The sequence below is a fragment of the Haemaphysalis longicornis genome, unplaced genomic scaffold (genome assembly GCF_048455015.1).
Source record: "Haemaphysalis longicornis isolate Haplotype H1 unplaced genomic scaffold, Haemaphysalis longicornis Haplotype H1 scaffold_7, whole genome shotgun sequence".
NCBI classification, from domain to species: Eukaryota; Metazoa; Arthropoda; class Arachnida; order Ixodida; family Ixodidae; genus Haemaphysalis; species Haemaphysalis longicornis.
The window spans coordinates 135,859,371-135,882,252 of NW_027526422.1; the positions used below are offsets into that span (position 1 = coordinate 135,859,371).

The 22,882-nt window shown below is 49.3% G+C and overlaps 1 protein-coding gene across 2 annotated transcripts in view; it reads right to left on the minus strand.

Moving 5' to 3' along the window:
• LOC144147031 (uncharacterized) overlaps positions 1 to 6,039 on the minus strand; it is a 38,721-nt gene extending 32,682 nt beyond the window's left edge. The window contains exons 1-3 of one of the 2 annotated variants that reach the window (XM_077679059.1): positions 5,951 to 6,039; positions 4,410 to 5,367; positions 3,161 to 3,299 (exon numbers count right to left, since the gene is read on the minus strand). In XM_077679059.1, the coding sequence (XP_077535185.1) occupies positions 3,298 to 3,299; positions 4,410 to 5,367; positions 5,951 to 5,953 (963 nt within the window). In that variant the 5' untranslated portion in view covers positions 5,954 to 6,039 and the 3' untranslated portion in view covers positions 3,161 to 3,297. Of the gene's footprint in view, positions 1 to 3,160; positions 3,300 to 4,409; positions 5,368 to 5,950 lie in introns of those variants that run through there. The other variant, XM_077679058.1, reaches the window with a different exon arrangement.
• Positions 6,040 to 22,882: the final 16,843 nt, after the last annotated feature.

The following is a 22,882-nucleotide window of genomic DNA, read 5'->3' on the forward strand; positions in this document are numbered from 1 at the left end:
AATGACATGGTCCTGTGTAAGCACTCGTTGAAAAATAACATATTTTGAATACGCAAGGTTTGAGGAGGTCGCACCTGCTCTTTTCCTGGTGCTTTTATGCTTCGTCACTAAAGGTACTCTTTGCTTGTGCTGGTGGGGGTTCACCAATGCATACTTACACACGACCACCCAGCTCTTGTGGTGCAGAAAGTGTTTTTGCCTTCAGTGATTGTACGTAACTTTTGCATATTTCTACGGATTTACTTTTACCCAATTTTGATTTATCACCCTTCCTTATATGTGTTTGTTTGTATGCCTTATATTCCTCGTGTACCCAGTGTATCAGCCGAGAAGTGTCAGCACTGATGGTGATCATTTCCAACATGTAAACCAGTGAGGCTGAGCAAGCTTCCCTTCAATAAAATACCCTTAGGAGGAAACATTGCATCGATCTCACGAATGTCAGAACAAGTTTGCATCACTATACGCACAGATGAAATAGGCAAGCTTGAAATGCTTACAAGGAGAAACAAGCACTTATTAATGCGCAACCCCATGGCAATAATGGGTGCCGTTGTGTGTGAATTCATTCCTACAGCAAATTTTGTAGTCTCTTCCCGCCCAACAAGGCGTTAACAAAACGAGTCCTGCGCATTTTACTTCCGGGAGGGTTGATGTCATGAGAAAGATGAAGGCTGAAATTCAAATGGAGAACGGCAACTTGACTTCACCGCGGGATTGCTGGACCGGTGATCCGCTGCAAACTAGACATGCAAGTGCGTGAACGCCGCCAAAGCGATGGCAGTGCGAACGTACACACGACCCCCGCGGGGCGCACAGCATGACATTATAAGTGCAGAACACTTTAGGGGCTCGCTATGACGTCCTAGCTCGCTCGCTGAACCAAAGTAGAGCTACACTGCGTTCCGTCCTAGTTCCTGTCGACGCAGCGTAATCCTGAGGCGTCGAAAGCCAAGCGGTTCATATAGTCATAGGCGTTCGAAACTCGCGAACCGCTGGCGCTTGTCACACATCTCCCCCTTGTTTAGCGCAAAGAAACCCGTAAGTACATTTGAGGTAAAACATACGTAATTAACTGGCAGCGCCCGCGTTCCTCTAATTAGGGACGCTCGTTGGGTTGGTTGCTCCGATAGTAAGTGAAAAAAAGTGGTAGTATAAGCCGGCACGTCCGGGAAGAAAAGCAAGCACTAAAACAACAGAACTCCCGCTGGCGCAGCTTCACGCACGGGGTGCGCAAGCACTGGCAAGGCGGGAAATGTGAATTCCATTGAGTGGTACCAGTAAGCAGACAATGGCGCTACAGCCCATTACTGCGAAGCACGGCTCTCAACTTCCGACAGCTTTCCCGTTGAGTGGAACGCCGTTAATTTTGAGAAACCTCTTGTTTTTTATGCGCATCCAAGGACTGTCGACAATGCTCGCATTATCCACAACGTACCCTTCTCCATTCCGTTTATCCGACTGACTATCCAGCCACCTGCAACTACTGCTCAGCGCTCGGTATCCTATACCATCAGGTGTGGAGTACCAAAATAGACCGGACATACAACCAATCCCCAAACCCTCCATAGAACAGTAACGGCACGGTTGACCAGCAAGGACCGTACGTTCAAGCTGGACCTGGTGCAAAAAGCCCGCGCAGCCAGCCGCAGCCAGGGGATCCCGGACTAGGTATCCGGTCCACCGGGCGGGTGCCCTAACAACTGCACCTGTTGTTGTTAATAAAGATTGTTTTCATTATTAATTCAACCCAATCTACTCAAAATGCATATCCAAGTGAGTAGTCAAAACGTGTAGAAGGTAAAAATGTAGAAGAAAAGGGTAACAAACCCATGTAAAAGGTAAAAACTGATGAGCTTGTGTTGAACGTCGCGTTTATGGTGCCAATGCTGACAGCAAATGACTAATCTACTAAATGCACATTGAAGTATTCTGACGTATCAGCTTGTGGGTGAGATGAACTTTTGAACAGTGTTGGACTTTGATCGTGGCTCTCTGCCATCAGCACGCGCACATCGTGACGTTGTTTTCCAACGCCTGCAGCTATAGAACACCTCGCGATGCAGGTAAAACGGACGTTTTTTTTTCTCACACATGGTAAATACGTTTAACGCTACCACACCACCTCTGCTCAGAAATTGTTACGTACTTTCAGCAAGACCGATACACCTGCTCGACGGAAATTGTGGAGAGCATGTTTGCCAGACTTTCATACAAGGTCGACTCAACCTTCGTAGTAAAAAGCCTAACGCATCATGGACAGACCTTAAAGGGTTGGGTGACACGATTTGTCTACCCCTGGAAGGAGAGGTATATTTACCAGATGCTCAATTTGGGGCCCTTTTAAAGCGAAGCTTTAGTGTTCTGACTGATTCCATTGTATGGCACGAAGTCGCGGGTTCGATTTCCGGCCGCGGCTGTCGCTTTTCTGATGGAGGCGAAAAGCAAAAACGCCCGTGTGTACGAAATTTCGACGCACGTTAAAGATCCCCAGGTGGTCAAAATTAATCCGGAGCCCACCACTACGGCGCGCCTCGTCGCCTGCGTTGCGTCGGCGCGTTAAACCTTAGAATCAATCAGTTCCCTTGTATGCCAACACGCCCTGCAGGAAAGGCAACTTTTTCTGGCGGTGGTGGGAAATGATTGCAGGTGAAGTGAAAGAGAAAAATGATTCCCGTCGTCGGAATCAAACCTCTGTCCCTCGCGTTATGAAGCTGGAGTCTATGGAATTGCTCTATTTAAACATGGTTGAAGCGAACGCCAAGAAGCAGGTACCGATCGGTTCCGTACACGCCGAACGCAGATGTTGTGGCTTTGGAATGAGTACCCTAGAGTTGTGGGCATTCTACAAAAGGTGTGCGTACCTCTAGAGTGGTGCGTACTCGCAGTGTGGGATCCGCCAACAGAAAGCTTCGCGTTCAAACATCGTCGTCGTTAGATGGAGTAGTGCATGATTTTTGGAAATTGTTTGCTCTTGGCAAGGCTATATTTTATTCTGGTCTCTTGGAAGCATTCCCAAAAATTTTGTTCTGGCGTCAACTGAGAAAAAGCCGGAGAAAACCTTTCTTTCTGGGGTTGTACTATCACACCGGCAACGTACAATCAAGAAACCCTAGCAAATAAGAGACATCCCACTGTTTAAAGTATACAACCAACGTGCTAATCAAAATTTCTTTCTTTTATTGCAGGATACTTTTCTTGTAGCCGTGACGGTATGGCCAATAAAAATCGACCACTTTTTATTGTCAAAGTTTTTATTGACTTGCAGAATATTTACCCGGTGGAGGGTGCAGTTATTTCTGAAAACAGAGAAGGAAGAATATAATATTATTATGGGCGGTTAGAGTTGCATCACACAATAATGCGAAAACAAAAATACCTGTGTAATCCTAGAACACTTTAAGTACAAAAGTGATAAACTTCACGTAAAAAAGTAAAGTCAGGCATTTTGCAGGAAACAATGAAAAGGTTTTTCTGCTAAGCTTCAAAATGCTATGCGAAAATAAGTTAACTTAATCAAAACACACAGGTGTCATGTCCAAAGATGGTACACAAAAGAGCTGGAGGATAAGATAAGACATGACCGCGGATTGAGCATAGTGTAGACATCGTCTCGCAAAAAGACATCAAGGAATATTTTATTCTAGTCAAATTTCTTGGGAAAGCTCCCTTGAATAAATCAGGCTATAGAGTTAAAGATAATTCGGTGTACCTATATCTATGAAAACGAACCTGGGGCCTTCCGGTCACGACACAACAAATCACCCTGACCTGTACCAACGCTGTATTACTAGGTGAAGAAAGGTTGCCGTGATGAAATTGTTTTACCCTTATTTTAGAAAAGTGTTTTAGAGATATATACTGATGCCATTTTGGTAATTTCAGACTGCCTGTTACAAGAGTAGAAATTGGGCGAGTAACAAACATCCTTCTTGTTAAATCTCTTTTTTGCCTACAGATTCAAGCGAGGGTACGTGCCAGGTCATACAAAGAATAAAAAAGGAAATGTGATAATGTAAATTACGATGGTAATTATTAGCTAACAATTTTGCAATCGCTCCATGGAAGTATGCTTAGCTGTGCTCCTAATTGTTTCGTAATATTAGAGAAACCCTTCATTGCTTGTAACTCCGGTACAGTCAAACTATGCCGTGCCGAAAAGGCGTGTTTCAAAATAACCGATACTGATTTTTGCGTGAGCTGAGTTTTAACAGCCCGCTCGACAGCAATTGTGAGAAAACAATGCCATAAATAATAAACCTGTCATTAAAGTTACCGATCTGAAGGCTGCTTGTGAGAATCAAAGGCCATTGTTGTGGACATCTAACCTCTGCTTTGGTTTACTCTGTAATCCTTTTTTTCGATACTTCAACCCAAAGGTACTTTGGGAACAAGTGAAGAGTACTTACACTTCTTCTTGCGCAGAAGGGTGGCGTAGTTGAAGGGAGAGCCAAGGCCATAGCCGTAGTTCAGACCGTAAGCGCCGAGGCCGTAGCCGAAACCATATTGGCCAACACCATATCCGAGAGTGTTAACACCATAGCCGTAAGCTGGGGCAGCGTATGCGAGGTTGTATGAGGCAACGAGTGGAGCAGAGTTTGCGACACCATAGGAGGCAACGAGAGGGGCAGCCTGGGCAACGGTGGCGACAGCAGGGGCCTGGTGGAGAGTGGTGGTGGTGACGGCTGGGGCAGCGACCGCGGAAGTGAGAGGGGCAGCGTGAGCGACGGTGGCCACAGCTGGGGCGTGGTGAACCGTGGTGGTTGCGACAGCAGGAGCGGCGACCGCGGCTGTCACCGGGGCAGCGTGGGCGAGGGTGGCCACATCTGCGGTGTGGTGTACGGTGGTGGTGGAGACGGCAGGGGCAGCGACAGCGGTAGCGACTGGAGTTGCCTGGGCGACTGCGGCCACAGCTGGAGCGTGGTGGACGGTGGTGGTAGCAACCGCCGGGGCACCGTGAACCGTTGCGACAGCAGGGCCAGCAGCGTAAGATGCAACTGGTGCAGCGTGGTAGCTGGTGACACCGGTCACCGCTGGTGCAGCGGCATAGGTGGCAACTGGAGCAGCGGCGTACGTGGTAAGAGGGGCAGCCTGAGCAACGGTGGTCACGGCTGGAGCAGCCTGGTAGGTGGAGACGGTCTTGGCGACAGCTGGGGCAGCGACAGCGTAACTAGCGGCTGGGGCATAGCCATAACCGAGGCCGAGACCAGAGTATGCGACGCCGTGTCCTAGTCCGTAGTTGGACAGGCCATAGCCACCGTAGCTGAGGCCGCCGTACCCAAGGTCATAGCCTAGGCCGTAGCCAGCCACACCGATGGAGGTTGCGAAGGCACTACTGGCCAGTGCAAGGACAATGCAAGAACGAATCTGAAATTTAAGAGGAAACAGTGCGTTCTTTATTGTTTATTTCAGCAGTTAGCTTATTTATTTGTCTTCTGATATACTAGCGAAAATACTGAGTGTATTCCTGCTTACACAGTATATTTTGTGTTTGTGTAGCAAAGCAGAAATATAAGAAGGGTAGAAAAAATGTGCACTGGTATAGAAATACAGATCTGCTAGGTGTTGCATGGCAGTAAATTACAACATTTTCTGCCTTTGTGGGATATTTTGGAGAGTAAGACAATTTGGTATCCAAGATTGCGAGTATTCTTTTTTGTTCGCGTTTTAAAATACCTGATCGAAAGCCTGCATTTTAACTGTCATAATAATGTAAGCAGTGATATTTTCAGCGTCGTTGTTTTGAGGTTACAAAACTTAAGCCGAACACAAGACCCCACAATAAATTGCGTAACCTTTCATTATGCAGCTTCTAATGCCAACGAAAGTTACCTCTTCTGCTCGCAAAGTCACAATACGCTACTTTCCTGTCATAGTCACCACGGCATGCAGAAGTCACACAAATTAGAAAAATCTAATTTTTCTTGAAGGCTATGAGAGAGCTGCTTACCATGGTGTCCTCAGCTGCTGATGGTCCAACTGCTGACTTCGTTTCCCCGTTTGCTCCCTTTTATACAAACCTGCTCGTTTACTGCTGTGCACTGGTGGCTGAGGCAACCAAAGAAACCCAAAAACAGAAGGAGAAAGAGCATCAAATCATTGAAATTCCAAATCTTTAAGAAATGACGATAAAACGACGCCTCTGCAGGCACTCGCCGATGCCGCCGAAATGAAAGCAGAAGCACAGCATGAAGAAATTTTATACCTGACCAATACTCTAAGGGATGTATTTCCACAGCGACTAGATGTTGATGTCGCCTCTCGCACGTTTTCCAACTGAGCGGTATTTCCAAACGCGTCTGATCAGAATTGGTTGAACGGTAGACTAGGCTTGCAGGCGGATGAGCGTAAAACAGCACGTGTTTTTGCCAGCGGTTTGTAAGCGCTCGTAACGAACTGGTTTAAGAGCGAATTTCTAGAAAAAACGAGCAAAGATTTATATAGATTCAGATACTCTTGCCTCTTTGTCGCACTTTTTACGTCTATTCCGGACGAAAAATTTGCCACAGACTCCGGTACGAGGACATTTTAAGGAAAGGATACTGATATTCTAAACGCATCACGATTCGTTAAGGCGTATGAAATTGGGGCTCGGTAGGTATGCTCGTCAGTGTCGGAAGTTTTTTAGCTCGCAACACTGTTAGCCAGACTTCAGCTCCCAATGACTTGGCACGCCCTGAATTGTGTAAGCCAGGACACTTCTTTACGTGCTCTATTTGTGCTTTCGCTCGCTTTTTAAATTGACCCTGGAACACAATCAATAAGCGTTTTCCCCATTTCCTTCGCTTCTGGAACCTCTGCGAAAGCTACAGTTATCGCCAGCACGGAACGGCGCTGGGTTATTTGCTCGTCGCACCAGATATGTCTTCCATTCTTGCTTTGTTTTTGTGGCTGTTTTTAGTTTCTATCGAAAAGCGTTCATTGCTGCAACTGTAGGGAGACCGCCCTACAGCCCTTTACATGGCCTTAGTGACGTAATTAGAGCCGTCGTACAACGTCAAGAGCGTGAAAGAGAGAAAAATGTTTTGCGCGTGTTTACAAGTTATCTGATCGGCCTAGAGCAGTAATTTTTCTGTTGCACTTTGCAACCCCCTAATCTAGGTATTGGGTGTGTTGAGTGACAACGTTGTGGAAGCGTTTAAGATTTCAAAAAAAGTTGAGAAAAGCTTTACAGGGTCCATTTAAATTCTTGGTCTTATCACGCTTTAGTAGGTACCATGCAGCTTTAATGGCGAACTTTGTCCCCACACCATTGTGTTCACGCCCGCCACAGCGGTGACCGGCGCAACCAACAACAAAGCTACGACAGCTATTCTCGCCGTTGTTGCTCAAGGCACCTCAAGCTACGCTGTCCAGGCATGGCTTGTGTAGACACCTAACAAGATTCCCTGGTCACTACTGCTGTCACCTAACTCAAATGTAGACGGTAAATCGTGACTTATACCCCTTCCAAGTGCCCATACACTTGTTTCCTAATCATGGTTTCTTGCACAGTTTCTTACGTTGGGCCGCTTTGTTCATGCACGAATCTATCTTCTCTGCACGCTAAGACACCTGCTTGTGACAATTATGAATTTTATTTTTTTCTTCCCCATATGAAATCACTATCACCTTTTCGATTAGACAGTGCCCCTTTTAATTACAAAATTTAACTCTGGGCATTTCCACATACCAGAGAGTATTCGACAACACCCCCGGTGCCTTGACCTTCCAAGTCAACTAGACCGATGTCCCGCCCCAATATCATCATAGCCGCCACCATGACCTATCCCCTACCCTGTCTCGAAGCACCAGCGACGCCCGACTATGGCATAGACTCCAAAGCCAAACATACATCGACCCTCGCATCCATCATTCCATGCATCCCACTACAGCTCCTTACGGCTTCTCAACGTGTCGTACTCCCAGTATGCCCTACCATCTCGTGCACCTTGCTTCGCAAGTGCGGGCTGACCAGCGGCTAGTTCGAGAATCGGGAAGGTTTAATCTCCACTGGTAGAATCTCAGCGTTTGCCCACGGCTCTCCGAACTAAGAACATTCTACCAACGTGTTGCTACGACGAAGTCTATATCGAACCCCTTGGTGAAGCCGTTTACTCGTCGCCGCTTCGGCGTTGCTTTTTGCCACCACTGACCCCTTTTCACAATTGTTGATTGCGGTGTCCTTCATGTTTTAGAACCCGCACATAAGTGGTTGCAGATTTTTGCGTGCACTTGCGGGAAGTGGAGGCTCTAGGGGGGGGGGGGGTGCGTGCACGCGAAGCGATAGGTTTCATTCGCTCAGTGATAAGATGTCCGTTGTGCTGACGGGAGAGTTACACGTGGACGGCAAACAGGCGAATTTGAGATTTCTGGTGTCTTCACTGGTGGAGTGGGTTCGCTTGTGTGTTATACCGACAATAAGATGCTTACGACGCGAGGCCTAAACAGAACCCCATGTTTGTTCCCTAGAATTAGGTTCCAGTCCTTCCGAGTTTCATTCAGTTCAATGGCTAGGACGTATGCTCAAAAGAAAACTACAAACAAACGTGGTTTGTTTCGTGCCCTCCGTGGAATGCATCCACCTTGGCAGGTCATCCCTCTTCCCAGAATGGAAGGGCACTAATTTTGTAACTTCATAATTTGTAACCTAAAATAATTTTATAGAACAAAAATAAAACAAACTAAAAAGGCATGCAACTGTGTAAAGGTGATTGACCGGGCTATACAGATGATAGCAGTGAAATTCAAAATGAAGGACACTAAGTTGTCTTAACGACGGAAACGGAAACCCCAAACTGAGGTGCCCGGGGATATTAGACACGCAGGCGTTTGAAACAATCAAGAAGGCAGTTGGAATGAAGACAGATGAGACATATAAACTTGAGGATCTTTAGGTTTTAGATTACGGCAATCTGTTTGCAGTTGACAGCCGAAAATCACAGGAACAACACAAACGAGAACGTAGCGTAGCCAAGAAACACGATATAAAAAGATGTGCGGGACTTGCGCAATGCGAATTAATACCATATACCGAGCTCTTGCTGCAAATAGTCAATGAGGGTATTGTTTAAGGTAACTAACCAGTGCGGTTGCTCAGTTTCTAACTTTTTTAGTGGAAAAAATGGCTTACTTTTTTATTTGATCTTTAACGTGCGCCGAAATATTGTACACACGGGTGTTTTCGCTTTTCGCCTCCATCAGAAAAGCGACCGCCGCTGCCGGAATCGAACCTGCAACAGTGGAAAAAAAAGTTGTACTCGTTGATTATGTCTTTAGGTACAGTCTGCTTACATTATTTCAAACTTCAAGGGACCTCGTGGGTACGTTCAAACAATCAGAAGTCCTCATATATATTACTTTAGGCAAGAAGACAGCACACGTTATGATTGGACATAGATGTAAATCATTTTTGAGCATTTTAAAGCATTTAAGCACGACATGAATCAAACGGAGCACAGTTGACAAGCCAGCAGATTGTTGATTGGCCACCCACTGCTGGTGAGACCTGAAACCAGGTGCCTCTGTAACAAGATTGATCATCATCATCATCATTATCATCATCATCATCATCATCATCGTCATCACCATTATCACCATCAGCCTATATATGCACGATGAGGCAACGAAATCCTGGCGCCTCCGCCGCCAAGGATGGGATCGTTCGCTGCTCGAGAGCAAAAGGACCTACCTGCGATAGGAGAGGCGAGCCAGCGAAAAATGCGGCTGTGCGGAAGCGGCTAACACAAACTCATGACGTGTATGGATGTTGTTTATTTGGTCCCCATCCAGGGAATGTCGATTGCGCGAGGTACTTTGCTAGATGCTCGGTTGCATTAAGCACATTTTAAAAACGATTTTAAATATGTTCTAGGCTGTATTTTCCGCTGATACTTTGCAGATAATGTATGTGTGTTCACCCCAATATATCTCCGAAGTTATCTCGTCTTCAAAATTTTGCGTCAGTACTCCTTGAATGGTTTGCCCATAGAATAAAAGAAATGGTCCACTTTTTTAATCTTCCTTGTACGTTTCTTGAGTATGTTGACCATGAAGAGTTCAATAATGATATAATAAGTGTTCATTACCCGGAAAGCTTGTATGATATCATAAATCAAATGTGAGCAATCATGTTTAGTAGGCAGGTAATAAGAGTAAGTAAACTGTTAAAGGTTTCATTTTGCATACCTAAATATATGAGACTGCTGTTTCCTTGAACAAGAAGGCTACCGTATGCTTGGCGTACTCTTGTAGCCTTTTCCTTCTCTGCCATCATAAATTCTACAATATTCATATATTTCATGCTGCATGCACTGCATGCTACACTTGACAGCAGTTTCAGCCCTATGTTGTAAATGTTGTGTTATGCTATACAATACCCACCACATATCTTTTAAACTATGTGGGCATTGTTACTTTGTTGTAACATATATTCAGCAGGGTGATTTTGTGAACAAGGACCTAATTCTTATTCAAACATTCAGAACCTTTTACTAAGCAGGAAAATTGCATTTTACCCACTCAGATGCGTCCCTTTCCAGTTTTCTGCCTTTTCGTGTTAACAGTGCACTGTCGGATCTGTAGTTCTTGAGGGCGCAGGATTGGCTCGAAACCACTCAGACTTAGTGTAATCTCCGAGGATATATGGAGTAGATCCCGACGTTACTTTGTGTGGTGATTGCCATATGCAATAACTTTGTTTAAATCACGGAACGCGAACAAGACAGGAGGGGAAGCGCCGCTGCCTGGTGCGGCTAACGCCACATGCGCTTGGCCAAGGTTGAGCCAGTGGCATCGGCCGCGAGAGAAGAAAATGCGCGGCCGCTGCGCTCGACATTTTACTGCGAAGCGCAGAAGTGAACTGTGGCAGCTATAGGTTCGTCCATTGGGTTCCGCTGCCCCACCCTTTGCCGTCGTGGCTCCGAAGCTTTAAAGTCCGCTTTTTATTGTGACAATATCTGGTCGCTCGCCCACGCTTGCCCCGTTTACCCCATTATATAAATATCCTTCTATAAATTGATCATTGCGCGTTGTCTGGCGGCGCACACGCTGTTATTTGGTTGCAGCGATTAATTTTCAGTTCTAGCTATACTTAATGCATGGATGCAAAAGGGGCCCTGCAATTTTGCATAGAGGGAAAAGCATGCAAAAGAGGTATATCCGCACGAAGTGCCTATAAGCCCCCGGCCTCGTGATAACGTAACAATGCTCTTGTTAAAGTAATATGCGCTTGATGTTTCTGTTTCTGTGGCCACAAACGAGAAGAGTAGATAATACTGATCAGTTAGGCGCCTTGATTTTGTGTCTAGTGTTGCGTCCACACGGAAGAATAACAAGAGCTAAAGCCCCGTCCAGGCCATGACCGGTTTTAAGGGTTGAACACATAAGCGGAAATTGACGCGTCCCCGCAGGCGTCTTCGCTCTGGAAACCCGTTTTCCTGCCGTATCCAACAGCCATCCAAACTGCTAAATATTTGCCGCGTCGCATCGGAAACCCCATTGCTCGGACGGACATGTGTCTCTACCGCTTTATGGAGGGGTTCGGGTTGACCAGCAAGGACGCTACGTTCCAGCTTGACCTGGTGCGAAGGGACCGCGCAGCCAGCCGCAGCCAGGCGATCCCGGACTAGGGATCCCCTCTACGAGACGGGTGCCCTAACAACTGCAACTGTCGTTGTCAATAAAGATTTGTTTCATTCATTCATTCTACCACTTTATAGATAGCGACCTTCCCATCGAAGCCGGCGATAATGGGAGCCAGTGCGCTAAAGAATTACCGTGAAGGGACGGCACGCTCGGTCAGATTGGGCTAAGTTTAATCCCCAAACTCACCAGCTTCGCTTTGCTCACAGTGGGGCCTGCGACTGCTCGCATAATTGATTTATTGCAGGGTTTAACGCGCCGACACAACGCAGGCGGTGAAGCGCGCCGTAGTGGAGTGTTCCGGATTAATTTTTACAACGTGGGGATGCTTAAGGTGCGCCGAAATCTTGTCCACACGGGCATTTTTGCTTTTCGCCTCCATGAGAAAAACGGCCGCCGCGGCAGGGAATAGAATCCACGTCCTCGTGCTCAGCATGCTCGCATAAAAATTAGCTTTCATACCAATCTATGCCCGTTGTAACAAGCAATACCTAAATTACATACCAGAAATGAGAATCCACGGTTAAGTCTGGAACCATTTGTTAACTATGCAAACGTCAACGTACACAAGAAAACCACACTGCTACCATATCCGCCTGCTCTACTGGCGTTCTTTATCATTTACGAGCATTTTCACTTATTTAAATATGCAGAAACTTTGTCGATTATCGCTTTACGTCGAGGAACTTTCTTTGGACGTGAAGCCTGTGCAAACATTCGCAGGGAAGGGTCTAATTTGTATTTACCCCCCAACAGGGCCATTCGGTCCGTGGAAGCGCCGTGATTCTTGCAGAAAAAAAACAACGTTTTCCTGAAGAACGCAGTACTAATCGACGCAACGTTTTTAGCGGCTGCGGCGTTTTTCCCATAAATGGCGCGTTACGTTTGTAGGAGCACCATGGAGCCAGCTTACAAGCTCAACAAATGGCAAACTTGGGAATGGCAGGAATCCCAGGTTAATGCCTGCCGTAAGAACCCCAGTTATCTTCACGATATCTTTTTGAGCCACTGCGCAGTCGCACCGAAGCGGTCGGAACCTGATGAAAACAAACCGGCTTTACCTAGCGCCAGCCCGACTAGCCCAGCTTCACGCAACAAACACCATCGTGTACGATATATTCACTGAAAGTGCGATGCAAACATATTGCAGGATATTTCCACATCTTTTTTCGCAAAAGCATTTGCTTTTTTGGCTATCTGTGTCGCCGCAACTCCTGCCTTACTGGACTATATCCTAAAACCTCGGCTTCAGACTAACTGCAGCTGTAAGGAAGAACGTGGCACAAAGCTTATATTAGAAACTGCACTTTGTGTAAGTACACCTGGACCATGCGGCCTTCCAGGTCCTCTAGGTTTTTTCCTGGCCAGTAACTGATACTTCTTGCTTGAATGAATTGCCCTCATCAATTCTTCATTTTTGCTGAAGTGTTTGTAGTGTGTAGTTCTTAAAAAACACTATTTCTATTGGGGCGTTTGTGCCTGGCAAGCACGTGTCGTACACGACGATTATTTTTATATTGTTGCGAGGCACGTCACTTGCTTCGAAGCGCTCAAGGACGTCTATCCACCGTTCCTGAAAAGGATGTGCTGAATAGCTTGTTTGTGCATCGTTACTTCAGGAAGACAGCTCAGACGTTGTATTGAGCAAAAAACACACAACATAGACGCTGTGCTGTGTGTTTCTCGCTTAATTGCGTCGTCTGCGCTGCTTTCTTGAAGTTCCTCTAACTATTTATTGCGGCTCTTTCATTCCTCAAGCTTTTCCATTGTGACACAGGGCAATTGACACCCGTCTTCAGTACCTTTCACCGAAGGCAGTACTAAACGCCCTCGCACAAGCAGGTTGCCTGAATAGCGGGACCACAGCTGCAAAACCGGGACATATCCCACCTAAATCTGGACGTCTGGTCACTTTCGCCAGCTAGGCAAGTTATAATTCCGCGTTAAAAAAACCGTTATTTGAGCACACCTTCGAGACCATGAAGGTGGGCACTTCCAACAGTGTGATTCAGCAAAGACTGCGCCCAACGAATTAAGAGAAGGACAAAATACCCATAACAGCAGGCCGAGCAGACGTGTAAACAGGAGAGAAATTGGAAATAAATGCAGCGCCAGCCGGTGCAGTGGCGCCGGAAAGAAGTAATAAAAAAAGCAATAACACACTCGGCACGTGGAATTGGTGTGGATGGGCATGTCGCTATCTATAAAATGCCGGTCGTGGTCCAGACGGAATGCAAATGAGAGCTTAGCATTCCGTACAGGCGGAACCGACGTAAAGTGTGGAGGGTTCCGTCCAGACGAAAGGAAAGCCTGCTGATTATACGCCATTTGCAGTCATGGCATTAGGTGTAGAGGTTACGACTCGGCTATACGGATGTTACAGTGCACAGTTCAAGCTGGCTGTTTTTGTGGCTGTGGCTTTCTATTGCTGTTTCTAATAGCTGTTGTTCCATACCACTTCACAGTTCATGCGGTGAGATCACTCGGCCTTGACTTTTTACCCAACCGGCCTTACCGGTGGCTCTCACTAAAACCAGAGTCCCTTAATACCGTTGAAGGCGGACGTAGTTATCGCCAGACTTACGTCCGATTATCTGTAAATATTACTAATGATTGATAAATAACTGATTGCGGCTAGTCAGTGGCCGGAAGCGGTTTGGCTGGTTAGGTGTTTGTCCAGAAAGACTCCTCTCGCTGCGGGTTGCGAAGCGGGCGTGATCGAGGTAGAAGCTTGGAGTTCCATTTGAGGGGGCGGAGTTAGTCTGATCATCTGTAATTATACTAATAATGCTTAGAAAGGAACAGTGACTCTGACTAGTAAATGAGCTGAAGCTGTTCGGCCGGTTGAGTAAAAATCTAGAAAGGCCCCTCTCGCCGCAAGTCACGTTTCCTCTAGGATGGAGGTTTAGTAACTTGTGCCATTCCGTCTCGACGGAACGCTGGACACACTTTGTAATAACGCAATTTTCCGAAGTTTCTGCCGGCAAACTTTTTCTTTGATTCACCGCTCAGCACGCATGCCGTGTGCACACTGCAGTGACAGCACAGTGGGGGCCAGCGTATCGCCCACCAGCGAGACTTCAACTGCAGAACACGAAGTGCTGTTTACAAGTGAGGTTTGAGTTCCAGCACCACATTTTCGCGCATTTAGGCCACTCCCGTGTGCGTGAAGCTGCTTAACAGAGGGGCTATAGCGCTTCGAAGCAGCACCAGCGGGTTTAACGGCGCCTGAGCACAAACCATCGCGGGCGGTGGATTCCAGCGCAAACACTGGCGCTGCAATACGCTGACTTTCTCAATAGAAATGTGATACATTCAGCTCTTCTTCTAACTCATCCGCAAAATCTTCGGTGGCATTAAACAAACAATTAAAAATTTCGAAATACTTTGCATACATCGGTACAACAACAGAGGTAGAACATCTGTACATGTGGCCATTTAATATTGTCACGAAGAGAAGGAGGAGGAAAACTTTATTAAGAAAGGATGGCCCGAAGCCGCAGGGGAAGGGGGAGGGCAGGAAGGACGCTAGTAATGTCCAGCCATCGACGCCGCACAGACAAAGCTCCAGAGTGCTGCCAAGGTGTCCTTGACACGCCAAGAGGGCCTAAATCCACTCTTCGTAGGAGTGAACCCACGCCGGGCGGTGTTGGGCGCGAAGCACGGCAAGGCCCGGGCAAGACCAGACGAGGTGCGGAAGGTCAGGCTTTGTTGTGCCATGGCATGCGTAGCAGAGCACATTGGGGTCCAAGAGAGAAGGGGAGGAACTGGGAGCTGATCCGGTCTGTGGAGGTCCTGCGAGGTCTACAGAATGGGAGTTTCCCGCCATTGTTGACGTCGGAGAACCTGCCTGCGGTATGGTGTTGCCGTGTTGGGATTCATTGCCCGAAGGGTCAAAGTGAGTGTGCCGTCCTCGCCACCGTGCGACGATGTCAGCGGTTATGGCGAAGCCACAACGGGCCCGGTTGAGAAAAACCTGGGCGCCGCGAGATAATCCAGGAGGCAGAGGATGCGGGTTCTGGGGTACTGATGACTGGAGGTGAAGGCGCCGGGCATGTCGGCGACGCTGGCGCTCCTCGTCAGGATCGAAGTGGGCTCCGCTGGCTATGGTCTCCCCGGGCTGACGGCGGTACGACGAAGATGCCTCGCTCGCCAGCCTGTGGGCGCTTTCATTACCGGGATGCCCCCCATGGCTAGGGATCCACCGTACTGTTACGGGCGTGTGGAAGGTGTTGTGCAGAGAGCTGCATGATTGTTTAATGCAGTATGCTGCAGAGTGTTTCCGTGGAATTCCTATAAGGGAACGTAAGGCCTCGGCACAGTCCGTGAAAATGTGCACGCGGTGGTACGCGCGCTGATTGCATGCCTGCAAAACGGAACGTGCTAGGCGTAGGCCTTGTTCAATAGCGCGCAGCTCAAGGATGGTGGTGTCCGGAATGGAGTCGACGATGTAGGCTGTAACGCTGCGTTCATTGCTGTCTGCCGCTACAGCTGCAAGTGCCACAGCAGCCGTGCGAGGTTGCCAGGAGGCGTCCACGTACACACGTAATGTTCGCGGATCCGCAGCGTCGGTGGCTGCGGTGGTCTGCACCAGTGTGGCACGTTGCGCCGCATAAATAGCCCGAGCAGTTTTCCGGGGTGCTGGTCGCCGTTCTGTGATCAACACATCCTCCCATGGGCGAACGTGTGGAGGGATGGGCGGCTCATCTAGTAGTCGCTCACCGTCGTGACGTAGCAGGCGGCGTCCCTGCAGTGTCAAGTGGCGACGGTCGTTTGCGCCTGCTATGCGCGCCGAGAGGGTATCCCCAAGCGTGGGCAAACCAGCATAACGGTACAGCTCTTCGACGCGAGTGTGACGGGGCAGGCCAGTAATAGCCCGCAGCGCCTCCCGATACAAGACCTCTAGCTGGTGAAGTTGGTACTTCGTGAGATCGTAACACATGGCGCCGTAGACCGCTCTAGATACCAGCACTGCCTGTACTAGGCGTCGAGCGATATCTTGCGAAGCACCACCGAAAGTGCCAGAGATGCGACGTATTATGTGTTGGAGACGTCGCCACAATGGTTTGAGCTGTCTCAGCCACTCTTGAGCTCCCCCGTTTTCATGAAACGGAACACCTAGTATGCGGATCCAACCATCTGGAGCTGGCTGGATGGGTTGCCCTGCGATAGTTAAACGAATGCGCTCACGATTAGTGGCTTTGCCGCGCACAGCTAAGTAATTTGTTTTTGTTGCTGACACCTCCATGCCAGTGGGTATGAGCAGGGCCGTGAATGTGTCCAAAGCATGTTGCAGGCGCTGTACGGCGGCATCAGTCGTAGGATGATCGTTGGCCTCCGTCCAGATGGTCACGTCGTCAGCGTAAGCCGTGACATGAACCCCTGTGACGGCAGCAACACCCTTGACTAGCTTTGCCATTACGATATTGAATAATATCGGGGACATTATGGCGCCTTGTGGTACCCCGCAGCTGTTCTTGAAATGGTGGGTATTCACACGTCCCGAGCGTATTTCAAACGTCCTGTCGGCCAGGAAGGCTCGCACGAAATTCCTCATCCTTTTACCCGGGTAAGCTTCGCAGAGGGCTTGTAGTACCGCGTGGTGGGAGACGGTGTCGAAAGCCTTGCGAAGGTCTACAGCCACCAAGATGTGTGGCTTATGATGTCGTGTACGCCGGAGTACCCGCCGAAGGAGGTGGATGCTGTCATGCGTTGCGAGATTGCTTCTGAATCCAGTCTGCGCGGGGTGGAAAAAGAAAGCCTCTTCTTCCAAGTAGTGGATTAGTCGGGTAGCGGCCATTCGTTCAAGTAATTTGCACAGTGTCGACGTCAGGGAGATGGGCCGTAGATTTGACATCGTGGATGGATCTTTTCCAGCCTTAGGAATGGGTGTGACTACTGCGTGCTTGAGAGATTCTGGCAGATGTCCTGAGGCCCAAATGTAATTCAACAGTTCCAGTATGTCGCATCTAGTTTGTTCATCTAGATTTCGCAGCATTGACCAAGTCACGCCATCTTTGCCAGGCACACTGCGCACGTTGACTTGCTCCAGGGCAGTTATAAGTTCAGTAATAGTGAAGGGCGCCTCAAGGGGATCGTTTTCGTCTACCGGCTCCGAAAAGTAAATGTTCGGGGGTGGCGTAGACGATGGCTGCGGGAAGAACGTCCTTGCAGCTTCTCGTTCGAAAGCCTCATGAGTGGCCCCGGTGCGCAGAAGCACAGCCGGGACTGTAGCCTGCGCGCTCGTGCCACCAGTGATGGCCCGAAACGTTCCCCACAACTTTCGAGCTCCGGTTCGGTGAGAGAACGAAGCGCAATGCTCCTCCCAGCGGTTCCTCGCAAGTTGCCTCGTGTGACGCCGAATGCGGGCATTGTGTTGGCGTATTCGCACGAGATCTGAATAAGTGCGGCCTCCAGCACAGTAGCGCTCTTGTAAAGTGTCGCGAATCCGCCACAAGTTAATGAGGTGGTGGTCTGGAGGTGGTGTGTCAAGCCCGGTCTGTAAAGTTTGAGTAGCTCCTTTAGCTGCCTCAACAATGCGGCTAACAAGGGCATGCGTTGGAGTATCGCCTGGCTCGTGGAATACGAAGAGGACGAAGTTGTGTGCGTGGCGTGTGGCTTCGCTTGGTGCTGTGATGGACGCCATCATGTAAATATATCGCTTCACATTCAACCATTGTTCCTGTCATTCATCGTGCCGCCACGTAACATTTTGGTGGACCGTGCGGGGTACACCCAATACCGACACAAAAGCTTTGCCCACCTCTGCTCCTGATGCGTTTTCCGGAGGGTTCCTGGATTGCGTCGGCTTTCCCCAGCCCCGGAGCTTCATGGACACGTCCACCTCCCCAGTCCCATGTCCCCAGCCGACGAGCCGCCGCGACCAGCCAAAAAGAAACCCGCCGTGACCAGAACTGACGACGATTCCGCTTCCCCGCCCAGTACAACGACGCATCTCCAAGGGCCTTCGGTGCTTCAGCTGCATTGGCGTGGGTCGTGGTGCATCGAGCTCATCCTCTTCATCCGTGGCGGCATACACTTCCTCACTGTTTATAATCATCTCATTTCTCATTTCGCGTAGTCGTCCATCTACTGCGCCCTCGACCGGGACGGTCGACGCATCGACGAGGGGGCCATGTCACGAAGAGATGACGAAGAGGACGAAGTTGTGTGCGTGGTGCGTGGCTTCGCTTGGTGCTGTGATGGACGCCATCATGAAAATATATCGCTTGACATTCAACCATTGTTCCTGTCATTCGTCGTGCCACCACGTAACATTTTGGTCAAAAATGTAGCCGTGGATAAAACAAGGGGGGAACTTTTAATTACTCAGCACACGGAGTAACAAAATGGCGACCCAGCTGAAACAAGAGCACCGGCAAAAGACCTTCGTCCTTCTCTTCGTCCAGTCCAGTCTCGCGCTAGCGGGATTGACCGCTTCGCCACTGTAACAATAGACACCGCTACACTACCCCGCTCTTCTGCGAGCATCGTCCCGATGCCGTTGTATATTACGAGGCGAGAATGGCTTCGGATCCGGAGGGCGACGATGCGGCGGCTCACTGTCAAGTACATAGAGCCGTCAGCGAAGAGGTCAGCTTCCACACTGGCCTTGGCTTGCGGGGCGGGCGGGGCGCCGTTATGAGCAGGAACAGTCTCTGTCGTAATAGGCTTCATTCGTACGACGTGCATGACCTCGGTAGTTGACCTGCGCCGTGAGGAGTGCGCCCTACTATCCGGTATGACTTCATAGTTGACGTCACTCATCCGACGCAGCACCTTGTAGGGCCCGAAGTACCGGCGAAGCAGTTTTTCCGATCGGCCCCTCTGACGTACTGGCATCCACACCCACACCGCGTCTCCGGGGTTGTAGAACACAGTACGTCGGCGCTGATTATAATGGCTTGCGTCAACACGCTGCTGATTTTCTATTCGTTGTCGTGCCAGCTGTCGAGCTTCTTCCTCCTTGTGTGCGAAGTCGTCGACATCACCATTGTATTCGTCCTCTTGAACAGATAGCATACAATCTAGTGTCGTGGTGACCTTGCGCCCGTAAACCAATTGGGAGTCATTCCTGTCGCTTCTTGAACTGCCGCGTTGTAGGCGAATGTTACGTAAGCTAAATTGTCATCCCACGTTTTGTGTTCGACGTCGACATACAAGAAAGCATGTCGGCGAGGGTTCTATTCAATCTCTCGGTCAAGCCGTTGGTCTGCGGGTGGTATGCTGTCGTTCACCTATGGGTGGTCTGGGTGAACCTTATGATAGACTGCATGGTATTAGCTGTAAAGGCTGTCCCTCTATCTGTTATTACGACCTGCGGGGCCCGGTGCCGTAAAACGACGCTGTTCATAAAGAACTCCGCAACCTCAGCCGACGTTGCCCGCACTACAGACGCTGTCTCTGCATAGCGCGTAAGGTAGTCTGTCGCTACCAATATCCATCTGTTTCCCTTTGTTGACGTCGGAAATGGGCCAAGAAGGTCCATACCGATTTGCTGGAATGGTGCTGTAGTCGGTTTTATCGGCTGAAGAAGCCCTGCCGGTTTCAAAAGTGGAGTCTTCCTTCTTTGGCACTCACGGCAGCTCCTGACGTACTGCTGGACCGTTTGCAAAAGTTTCCGCCAGAAGTACTTTTGCCGCATCCTGGATGCTGTACGGCTAACACCCAAATGGCCATCTGAAGGGTTGTCATGACAGGCATACAAGATTTCTGCACGCTTGACCGACAGCACAATGAGTAGAAACGCCTCCTTTGTGTTTCCAAAATTGCGTTTGTAAAGCACGCTGTTACGGAGCCTGGAGGAGGCGATGTTGCGGATAAAAGCTGGCGGTATGCGAACTTCATGACCTTCCAGATGCTTGATAATGAGTAGCAGATCTGGGTCAGCTCGTTGCAGTTGGGCCATTTCAGACGTGCCGACGGCTCCAAGAAACGGTATGTCCTCCTCTATTTCTTGGCCTGGTGAGTCGACAGGCGCTCGGAACAAGCAGTCGGCATCGTTATGGATGCGTCCGGACTTGTAGACGACCTTCATGTCGTACTCCTGCAGCCGAAGGCTCCATCTAGCAAGGCGCCCAGATGGGTCCTTTAAGTTTGCCAGCCAGCACAACGAGTGGTGGTCACTGACGAGCGTAAACGACCTGCCGTAGAGGTATGGCCGGAACTTGCTGATGGCCCAGACTGCGGCGAGGCACTCTTTCTCGGTTGTGGAGTAATTGGCCTCCGCTCTGGAGAGTGTGCGACTTGCTTACGGTAGTACTCTTTCAGCACCGTCCTGCCACTGCACGAGAACCGCGCGGAGACCGACATTACTGGCGTCTGTGTGTACTTCGGTATCTGCATGTTCGTCAAAATGAGCAAGAACCGGAGCTGTTTCTAGCCAGTTTCTCAGGTCTTTGAAAGCGACTTCTTGCTCTTCTTGCCACACAAATGGTTCATCGTCTTTTGTGAAGCGTGTCAAGGGTTCTGCGATGTCCGAAAAATTCTCAACAAAGCGCCTGTAATAAGCAGAGTCCCAAGAAACGTCGATGAGCTTTTTTGTCAGCTGGTTTCGGGAAGCCTGCTACAGCCGCCGTCTTCTCAGGGTTTGGGGCCATTCCTTCAGCGCTGATAACGTGGCCAAGAAAACGCAGCTGTTTGTACCCAAAGTGGCACTTTTCCGGCTTTATAGTTAAACCAGCCGAACCAATAGCCTCCAGGACCAGCCGTAGTCTATATAGGTGTTCTTCGAAGGATGCGGAGAAAACAACGACATCGGCGAGGTACACCAGACATGACTGCCATTTTAACCCGGCTAAGACAGTATCCATCATTTGCTGGAATGTCGCGGGTGCTGAGCAAAGGCCGAACGAGAGCACTTTAAATTCATACAGTCCGTCAGGTGTGACGAACGCCGTTTTCTCCCGGTCTCGCTCATCGACCTCAATCTGCCAGTATCCGCTTTTGAGGTCTAATGACGAGAAATACCTTGCGTCGCGCAGCCGATCCAGTGCGTCGTGTACGCTCGGAAGAGGGTGCACGTCTTGCTTTGTCACGCTGTTTAGCTTCCCGTAATCCACACAGAAGCGCAGGGTCTTGTCCTTTTCTACCAGCAGCACAGAAGACGCCCACGGGCTTTTCGACGGCTGAATTACGTTGTCTTGGAGCATTTTCGTTATTGGCTCCAGATGGGTTCCCTTTGTAGGACACGTGATATGGGTGCTGGTAAACGGGATTTGTGGTTTCGTCCACGATGATCCGATGTTTCGCTACGGGTGTTTGTTATTGGCTCCAGATGGGTTCCCTTTCTTTGTAGGACACGTGATATGGGTGCTGGTAAACGGGATTTGTGGTTTCGTCCACGATGATCCGATGTTTCGCTACGGGTGTTTGTCGGACCTATGACGACGTGGAGAAACAATCGTAGAAGTTCACCAGATCTGTCAGCTGCTGCTTGTGGGTCGGTGGCAAATCTGGACAGATGTGCACTAACTCCAAAACGGCCTTGAGATCCGAAGCTTCAGGTCCTTCTGTCTCCACGGTGCACAGATCTGCCAACTGATTGAACTGATGCAGGGAAGCAATGGCAGTTCCTTTTGCAACGTGTCGGACCTCGTTTCCGAAGTTTGTCAGAAGGACGTGTGCGCAACCATCACGCAAGTGTACAAGGCCTCTTGCTACGCAAATGTTTTTCCCAACAGCAAATTGGTGTTCCCTTCGGCTAGGCGCTCACAGTTTTCAGATCCGTCTCTCCTTACGAAGACCACGACAGTGCTTTGCGGCGGTACAGTGACATCGTCGTCATCCACCCGGAGGGCACAGACTTCTGCAGGTTCATTCGTGGCGATTGCGCCCCTCGTCGATAACGTCACTGTGGATGACTGCAGGTCGATGACAGCTTCGTTCGCTCGCAGGAAGTCCATAACCAGTATGACATCTTTTGAACATTGTGGAAGTACAAGGAATTCGCCGACGTAACAGTAGCCCGGCATGCCAACCATAGCTGTGCAGCGGCCTGTTGGAGCAATCAGTTGCCCTCCCGCTGTGCGAACGTGAGGCCCTGTCCACTGCGTCAGGCTGCTGCTAATGACTGAGTAGTCCGCCCCTGTATCAATAAGCGCAGTAACGTCGCAGTCGTCGATCTTCACAGCCATGTCAGAGGCGGCTGCTTGTTCAGAACTGGCCGGCGGTGTCTGTTCAGCGGAATGTCATCGAGAGCAGGTTGGAGGATCTTCGCTGGAAGTCCGTTCAGCGACCGCACCTCCAGAGGTCGCTGATC